Genomic DNA, 9,031 nt, shown 5'->3' with positions numbered 1-9,031 from the left:
GCTGGCAGCTCCGAGCCTGGAGCCTGCTCCGGATTCTGTGTCTCCTCCTCCCTCTGCCCCTCCCATGCTCATGCTCTGTTTCTCTGTCTCAATAATAAATAAACGTTAATAAAAAAATCAATCAATCAATTAATTAAATACATGCATATATACATACATACAAAATAAGCTAAGGTCTGAAAAACATCCAGGGCTTTGTTCAATGGAACAGATACTTATTGGATGCTTACAGGTGCCTGTTTGGCTTGTAGACAAGATTCTTAGAGAGAGCTGCTCTCTGGCTTACCGCACAGAGCTGCTGAGAAATCAGGCAGGAGGAACAACGTGGAGGCGTCTCAACCGCCCTTCACAAGCTAGGTAGAAAGAGTGAGTATTACAGCGCGTTCGCCGTTCCTTCAATAACTACTTGCGCCGGCTGACGGCTGTGCGGTGCCCGCCCTTACTCGCTCCGGCGCGGGTTCCCGCGAGCGCCTGGGTCACCCCAGGCCCCGGCGCGCAGCCGCACAGGCTCGCGGAGCCGGGGCGGAACCAGTAGCCGCGGAACCTTTCTTCCCGCCCCCCGGAAGACCCGGCCCGCCCGGCGGGAAATGCGACAAGGACCGCGCCGCGCCGCGCCGCGCCGCCCTCACTGCGCCTCGGTCGCCACGGTAACGCACCGGGGGCAGCGGCCTAGCCATGAGCGTGCGGGTGGCGCGGGCTGCGTGGGCCCGGGACTGGGGCGCGGGTTGCCGCCGGGGCGCTTCGAACTTCCCGCTGCCTCCGCCGGGCGCCGTGAACGTGGCGGAGCTGCTGCGAGACGCCACGGCCGCGGAGGAAGGGCCCCGGGAGGCGGCGGCGCGGCGGCGGCCGCCGGGCCAGTGCTCGGTGCTGCTCTTCCCGGGCCAGGGTAGCCAGGTGGTGGGCATGGGCCGGGGGCTGCTCGGCTACCCGCGCGTCCGCGAGCTCTACGCCGCCGCCCGCAGCGTGCTGGGCTACGACCTGCTGGAGCTGAGCCTGCACGGGCCGCAGGAGGCCCTGGACCGCACCGTGCACTGCCAGCCCGCTGTCTTCGTGGCTTCGCTGGCCGCCGTCGAGAAACTGCATCACCTGCAGCCCGCGGTGAGGCCCGGCCCTGCGCGAGCTCCGCCAGCCAGGCCAGGACGCACCTGCCAGGCCCCAGTGCTCCCACGTATGACGCACGGGGCACATTCTCACCGAGTTCCCCCTCGGCGCCAGGCGCTGTTCTAGGCGCTGGGGATACAGCCCTGAACAAAACAGGGATCCGTGCCCTAGGGGAGCCTGCGTGTTCGGGGAAGGGAGATAGATAATGAAGAACTATTTGTGTCAATGACATAGCATGTTACATAGGGTGTACTAGAAAGGAAAATAGAGCAGGGAAAGGGGTTGGGAAGTCGAGGGCTGGGCTGCAATTTTAAATAACCCTAGTCATTTGTTGACTACCAAGTTATTTTAAAGTTTTTTTAACTTTTTTTTTTTATTATTTATTTTTGAGAGATAAGAGACAGAGCGTGAGCGGGGGAGGGACAGAGAGAGAAGGAAGCAGAATCCGAAGCAGGCTCTAGGCTCTGAGGTGTTAGCAAAGAGCCTGATGCGGGGCTTGGACCCACGAAACTGTGAGATCATGACCTGAGTGGAAGTCAGCAGCTTAACCTACTGAGCCACCCAGGCGCCCCATTACTAAATTATTTTAGAAGGATTAAACTTCAACCTTAAATGAAGGATCATGAGGAGGATGATGTGTGAGAATGTCACTTCACTTGAAGGTGTGAATTGACTGCTGTTAATATTTAATGATATCGGAACAGTAAATGTGAAGCCCTGCTTTACAGCCTTTACTCCGTGCTCACAACCTGGTGAGGTAAATACAGTTACTTTGTGGATGAGGGAAGGTGACTCAGAGACACTAACAGACTTAGTCGAGTGGTCCTGTTGAGTCGTGGCGGTAACAACTGCTCACCCTGGGCCAGGTCTGTGCTTCAGCACCTCAGAGACGTGATCTTTGCATAACCTTCTCAGTAGTCCTGTGAGGTAGGTTCTGCCCTGTCCCCATTCCACAGACGGGATAACTGAGGCTCAGAGAAGTTAGGGAACCCTCCCAGGCTAAGAATCAAATCCAGCTCTGACTCTGAGACATGTTCTTCTCTCCTTAGCTCCCTCCAGCTCCATCGGGCCTTAGGGGCATCTCCAGGGTGGAGGCAAGAGACTCCAGAGCCCTGGGTTGGAGTCCCAGCTCACCACAGAACCAGCTAGCAGGCTTTAAGTTGCCTGGCCAGGAAAGGTCCTCATCAGTAGGAGGAGTGCCCTCTTCTAGCTGGAGCACCGGGCCAGCGGCTCCTGGCTTCTGGAGCCTCTCCACACCCTGCCAGCTCTCAGGTGCAGAGCCCCAGACTGAACCCCCCCAAGAACTTGGCCTCATGTCCTGCCTCTGTCACCACAGGTTATTGAGAACTGTGTTGCTGCTGCCGGATTCAGTGTGGGAGAATTTGCAGCCCTAGTGTTTGCCGGAGCCATGGAATTTTCTGAAGGTACCCAGGAAGGGGTTTGGTTTTGTGCTGGGGTATTCTCTTGCTGGGCTCAACTGGGGACAAAGGACACTGCCAGAAACCATTCTAGAGCCACTCGGGTGATAGAGGAGCACATAGATGAGAATGGCATGGGAACCCGAGGACCAGACTTCACCTTGATTCCCTTCTAAGCCTGAGGGTTCCCTGGGGATTTTCTTTCTTTTTGGAATCTCCCGAACTCTGCTTGCTTGCCTGCCCTGCACCCTGTCCTGGGTGTTCTCAGTCCACTCCCACACCACAGTGCCTGTCACGTGATAGGTGTTCAGCAGACAGTCCCGGAATGAAAAAGGGTAACTGACTGTTTGATCTTGAACCTATCAGTTTCACTTCTTTTTTTTTTTTAAATATGTATTTATTTCCTAAGTATTTCCTTTCCTTCCTAAGAGTTTTGCTCATAAACTGTTTCACTTATAGTTAAATATGGGCAGAGGACTTGAACAGACATTTCTCTCAAGAAGACATACACATGGCCAACAGGCACATGAAAAGATGTTCCGACATCACTCAGCATTGGGGAAATGCACATCAAAACCACACTGAGATACCACCTCATACCCACTAGGATGGCTTTAACTAAAATAATAATAATAGTAGTAGTAATCATGAGCGTTGGCAAGAATGAAAAAATAGGACCCTCAGACATCGCTGGTGAGACTGTAAAACAGTGCAGCCTCTGCGGAAGACGGTTTGGCAGTGTTCCTGAAGAAGTTACAAATAGAATTACCCTGTGGCCCAGTGATTCTACCCATAGGTATATACCTGGGAAATGAAAACGTGTCCACACAGAAAAACCTGTACACGGATGTTCATAAAAGTGTTCATTATTCGCAATGGCCAACAGATGGGAACAACCCGTATGTCCATCATCAGATGATGAACAAGTTGTGCTCTGGCCACGTCATGGAATATTATTCAGCCATGACGAGGAGTAGAGTGCTGATACATGTGCAACGTGGATGAGCCTCAAAAGCATGCTCAGTAGAAGAAGTTGGACACAAAAGGTCACATGTTGTGTGACCCCTTTTCTATGAAATATCCAGAATTTGCAAACCCACAGAGACAACAGATGACAGGTTACTGGAGGTGGAGGAAAGGAGAAGTGGGGAGAGATTACTTAGCAGATACGGGGTGTTTTATGGAAACAACAAAAACCACTGAATTATACACTTGAAACTGACTTTCACTGCATTTTACTTTGATGCAGCGTTATGGCACTATTAAGGAAGCGATAAGAAATGTTGCATATTCACACATCCTAATAAAACTATTTTATACGTACGTAGTTTTATGTGCACATAATTTGCAGGATTAGAGCGTATGTGTATTCCTGGTTTTATTCCACTTGACGTTTTGCATGGTTACTTAATGCCTGCACGGGAGGACTTGCAATACTCTCTCCTACCTCCTACCTCAGGCCGTCTCTGTATCCGCTCCGCAGCCTTACCTGTGTAAGGGGCCGGCAAGCCAGTACAAATGAGTGTATGTGCCAAGTGAAGGAACGTGCGTGAGAAAGGGTGCAGGGGGTGCCCCTCACACCTCTGTTGTCCCAGCAAACCCCGGACTGGTCCCTTACCCTCTCCTTGGCCCGGTCACCCCCCACCCGCCAGGGAGCAGACCCAGGACCAGGATGATGGACGTCCAGTGGTTACAGGCCCTTCTTACGTCACAGTCAGTGGAGTTGCCTGGCCTGTCCCCTCACCTTGCACTTGAGCTGCGCTGACCCGGGAGCTCTGCATTTCAGCTTGTTTGCCTTGGTGGTGTCCTTGTTCTCCAGCCCCAAGTGGGGGCAGCAGAGCCGTATTTATGAGAATCCTGTACTATTGCAACACTAATTCCCCGTTTTCACAACAATCCAGGCAGATGAGATATTCTCATCCAGATTTTACTAAAAACTGGACCCGGAAGGTCATGACTTGCCCAAAGCAGTGTAGCTCAAAGTCCGTTCCTTCGCACCAGGGCTTCTCAGCAGCAGCACTGTTGACGTTTGGGGCCGGATATTCCATGTTCGGGGTGGGGCTGTGCGCTGTAAGATGTCAAGCAGCATCGCTGGCTTCCACCCGCCAGATGCCGGTAGCACGCGCACATGCCCCCCCAACGGCCCCCCACGCTCCACTCTTGTGACAATAAGTGTCTCCAGACACCGCCCTGAGGCAGAATCACCCCTGGTTAAGAACCACCCTTGTACATCAAGCCGGCTTTAAGGCCGGGAGCTCCGTGCTTCAATTTCTATGGTGCCAAGGACGCCCCCACCCTTTCCGTGATGGCAGCACCACCCCTGTGTCATGGGTACAGATGTAGTGGAACTGTGGCCTTGTGGACTGGTGACAGGTACCACCGTCTGCGTCTCCAGCCCGCAGTGTGGAACTTGTGCTTTGTCTTTCGGGTCTGGGCATCCCTCCTTCCTCATGTGCCCTGATCGTTCCAAATGCGCTTCTCTCCGGATAGGTTTGCATGCGGTGAAAATCCGAGCTGAGGCCATGCAGGAAGCCTCGGAAGCTGTCCCCAGTGGGATGCTGTCTGTCCTTGGCCAGCCTCAGTCCAAGTTCACCTTCGCCTGTTTGGAAGCCCGGGAGCACTGCAAGACTTTGGGCATAGAGAACCCCGTGTGTGAGGTGGCCAGCTACCTCTTTCCTGATTGCAGGGTGATCTCAGGACACCTGGAGGTTGGTGTTGATGGGAACAGCCTTCATAGACCCCAGTCCAGCCCGGAAGGTTCCACCCACACTCGTGAGCCCGCGGTGGCGTGATGGGCGCTCGCTCTGCCCAGCCGTGGCCTTGGGGAAGTACTTGAGGGCCAGCAGGGGGCAGAGCCAGGGGTAGCACTGCAGAAAGAGGCAAGAGGCTGGGCTACTGTCCCCACCCTGCCACGCATAGATGAGGACCTTGGGCAAATAACCAGATCACCTGGCCCTCGTGGAAGGTAAGGGGCTGGACCAGATGATCCAGGGCCTTCCTGTAAATTCTGTGATTCTCACAACCTCTGATCTGGTTGCTTTCTTGGCGACAGAGAAGCCATTCTTGCCAGGTTGCTCCCTCCGGCTGTGTCTTTTCTTAGGTGTCTGTTTTTGTCCCGAGTTCATTTTCTTTCCTCCTGTCCTTCCTTCCATTCGCTGTGTTTCCAGACGTCTCCCAAGCAGCTCCTCTGTAATGAGCACTGAGGGTACACAGACTGACAAGCCGTGAACAGGTGGCCTCAGGTTTGGGGCACAGCAAGGGTCAGGCTGGCTGCCAGAGGGCCTGAGGCACCACCAGGAGTGGTGCTGGGAGGGTAAGTTTGCAGGGGGAGGGCGTCTCAGCGGAGAGGCAGGGAGCCACCACAGGAAAGGGCCTGGCCCAGGGGATGCCAGGTGGGTCCGCACAGGGTCCCACCAGGGGCTGCAGGGACGGGCCTGTGCCTCCCCGACTCGTCCCGGCCCTGCGGCCAGTCTCTGCTCCACAGAAGCATGTTTTACACACGAGGGAGCCGAGGCAGAGAGAGCGGCCAGTGCTTAGAGATGGTGGAGGCAGAATGGAGCTCCGGTCTCTCTCATTCTGGAACCTTCTTCCTCCACTTGACTGCGCTCAATCCATCATCCCTGTGAGGCCTTGCCCATGTGCCCGATGTCTTTGTGAATCTCCTCTGAACCAGTGAGAGCCACGGTCCCTCTTGTGCTCTGAGATGACGGGAAGACCAGTGACTGTGGCCCCACGTTCATCATGGAGCTGCTTGCTCCTTCCCATTAACAGCCTCGGCAGGGCCTGGAGTGGGCCAGGAGGGGCTCCAAGTCAGGGCCGGTGTCTCCCTCAGGAGCTCCCGGACAGTCGGGTACGCAGGATGACGACTCCCCGGGCTCCCGGGTTTGGCCCTGTCGGGGGTTCGGAAGGGCCACAGCAGAGAGCTCAGGCGAGGGCGGGGTCTCCCTGAGCAGGCAGTCCCCGTGCAACAGCTGATGTGACAAAACTCCTTGGCCTCTGCTAAACCGGCGCCTGGGCCAAGGGCAGCCGCAGAAGAGCCCGCTGCACCGAGGCCGTGGCCTCGAGTCCTGTGGCCCTAACCTCGGACTTGAGCTGGATGAGTCCAGAGGCCTCGCGTGGAAGGATGCCGAATGATGCAGGAAGTGCCACAGAGTAGCCATCCGTGTCGACACCGCGGCCCGGGCGGTCCGGGCACGGTGGGAAGGCCTGTGTTCGGAGGGGGCTCCTGGGTGCCCCTCAGTGGCGTGGGGACGAGGGAGAGGGGTGGTGATGTGAACTGTCAGGACAGGCTGGGCTCTGCTGCAGTGACAGCCAGCCCGACCCCTCACTGCTTCCCGCAGACGTGGTTCACACTTCGGGTACAGCGTGCTGAGCTGTGCTGAGTTGACGGGCTCCCGGCACAGGACACCGAGACGCGGCGAGCCACAGGCTGCGTCGGCCGTGCCCGGGCAGACGAAGTACACTCGTGCCGGGAGGGCCCCACGGACGGGTGAACGAGTGCCATCCAGCCAAACTCGAATCCTTCCTGCCCTTTGGGGACACAAAGAGCCATCCTGTTACGTACTCTTTTCCAGTGGACGTGGATGGGCTTGGCCTACAAAATCCCTGCTAACCCTTATATAGCGCTTATGTGCCAAGCAGAGTTCTCCTTAGTAGCCTGGGAGGTAACTATTGTCATTATCCCCATTTCACAGAAGAGGGAACTGAGGCACGGAGAGGTAAGGCAAAACTGCCCAAGGTCATACAGCTGCTGTGACCGAGGCTTCCCTTCGGTCTTCTAGGGAACGGCTGCCCAGCCTCTGAGCCGCTGCGGGTGGGGACAGCCTGGAGAGACCGGGCCGGACAGACGGTTTAGTGCCCTGGAAGCCCCGCAGCAGATCCCAGTGGAGGGCCGTCGGGGTGGCAGGACCTGGGCTGTGTCCGGAGGGTATAGGGTCCCTTAAGAATATCTACTACTTTTTAAGTATTTGCAAATGCCGTTGTTTGCAAACAGTCCCAAGTTTGGGCGGGTTAGCCAGGGAGGCCCCTTCTGAGCTGAGACCCCCTTCAGGAGAAGGCTTTTGGCTTCTGGGAGACAGAGCTCTTTTCTTCTCTAGAGAAAGCTCGGGAGAGGGGGTTCCAATAGAAGGAAACGAGGCTTGGAGCCTCCCGAATTTTTCTCTTGAGGTTTACGGAGTATAAGAAAAGAGGCTCACGAACAATTTCGGAGGGTGGCTGACAGATCGTTGAAAGCCAGCCGTGTGTCCCAGCCTCTCACACCTCCCATCGGGTCACCTCCCAGCAGCCTGGTACAGCAGGTGCAGTCGTGCTCGTTTTACGGATGCAAACAGTTCAGAGAGGTTGAGTGACTTCCCCTGGGCCCCCAAGGTGCGTAGGAGGCGCGCTGGGAGGGACCGCGCTTCCCAGCCCCCTCGGTGGTCACCTGCACGGTAGGCTGTGCGAGTGGCCGCGCCCCAGAGGGGGACTCGCAGGGTGCCAGCTGCGTGGCTGGTTTGAACTGGAACAAAGAGGGGAGGGAGCCTGTCCTTCACAGCCGTTTGCGGGGACGGACAGGTGTGGGCGTGCGGGGGTAGCAGCTTCCGTGCGTGGGACCGCACGGGTGCCGGTGGCGACCGCCTCCCCCCGTGTCTCTCCCCCTAGGGCGGCCTTGGCCGAAACTCCCTTTCCCTTCCTTCCAGGCCCTGCGGTTCCTCCGGAAGAATTCCTCCAAGTATCACTTCAGACGCACCAAGATGCTGCCGGTTAGCGGTGGGTTCCACACCCGCCTCATGGAGCCGGCCCTGGAGCCCCTGGCCCAAGTTTTAAAGTCGGTTGCTGTGAAGGAGCCTCTGGTTTCCGTCCACTCAAACGTCGATGGGAACAGATACAGGCACCCGAAACACATCCGGAAACTGCTGGTGCAGCAGGTGGTCTCCCCGGTGAAGTGGGAGCAGACGATGCACGCCGTCTACGGGAGGAGAAAGGGCACGGGGTTCCCCAAGACTTTTGAAGTAGGACCGGGCAAGCAGCTGGGGAGCATCCTGAAGAGCTGCAACCTGCAGGCCTGGAGGTCCTACGGGCACGTGGAGGTTCTGGAGGACCCGGAGGACGACGGGACCTAGCCCCGGCCCTGCAGGAGGGAGGGAGGAGGGGGCCCCAGGAGGGGCTGCGGGGGTGGGGGGGGCCGGACCGGCCTTTCTGTAGGCTTCCTCCTCCCGGAGCGGAGCGACGGGGAGGCGTGGTCTGCAAAGTGCTTTGAGCGCCGCATAAAAAGCGCTGAAAGTATGTCTCCAGCTGGCGGGGTGCACGTCTCCTTTTCTCCCCCTGGGGCGTGTGCGGTGCTGGGGGGGGAAGATGCCAGGAAGTCTTGGCGGGGTCTGGCTCCTCCCGCGCCAGCCCTGCCTGGGGGCACGGGGCGCCTCTGTGAAGTGGGCAGACACCGCCAGGCTGGCAGGTGGGCCTAGGGACTGCGGAGGCTTGGCCTGTTGCCCTGTGGGTGCCATGGGCATACTGGCATGGCCACGAGGCAGGCC

General features: G+C 57.1%; 1 protein-coding gene across 2 annotated transcripts; it reads left to right on the top strand.

Annotated features, from left to right (window-relative positions):
* The first annotated feature begins 623 nt into the window (after positions 1–623).
* On the top strand, positions 624–8,791 carry MCAT (malonyl-CoA-acyl carrier protein transacylase). Of its 2 annotated transcripts, XM_030320855.1 has the most exons (4): positions 629–1,098; positions 2,438–2,525; positions 5,010–5,227; positions 8,198–8,791. In XM_030320855.1, exons 1-4 carry the CDS (start codon positions 676–678, stop codon positions 8,618–8,620), a joined length of 1,152 nt encoding a protein of 383 aa, XP_030176715.1. In that variant the 5' UTR covers positions 629–675; the 3' UTR covers positions 8,621–8,791. The 2 variants fall into 2 exon arrangements, with proteins under 2 accessions (XP_030176716.1, XP_030176715.1); XM_030320856.1 differs by lacking the exon at positions 5,010–5,227 and having other exon boundaries at positions 624–1,098; positions 8,198–8,345.
* The last annotated feature ends 240 nt before the right edge of the window (positions 8,792–9,031 follow it).

This window comes from Lynx canadensis, chromosome B4, assembly GCF_007474595.2.
Source record: "Lynx canadensis isolate LIC74 chromosome B4, mLynCan4.pri.v2, whole genome shotgun sequence".
In the NCBI taxonomy this organism is placed as follows: Eukaryota; Metazoa; Chordata; class Mammalia; order Carnivora; family Felidae; genus Lynx; species Lynx canadensis.
Note: the sequence above shows the minus strand (reverse complement) of the source record. Positions and strands in the feature narration are given on the sequence as shown.

Bases quoted from the DNA above. Each gene is read 5' to 3' on its own strand.
- MCAT (XM_030320855.1), top strand. From the start codon at position 676: ATGAGCGTGCGGGTGGCGCGGGCTGCGTGGGCCCGGGACTGGGGCGCG. The intron at 1,099-2,437 runs GTGAGGCCCGGC...CTGTCACCACAG, and splicing joins TGCATCACCTGCAGCCCGCG to GTTATTGAGAACTGTGTTGC. The intron at 5,228-8,197 runs GTTGGTGTTGAT...CCTTCCTTCCAG, and splicing joins TGATCTCAGGACACCTGGAG to GCCCTGCGGTTCCTCCGGAA.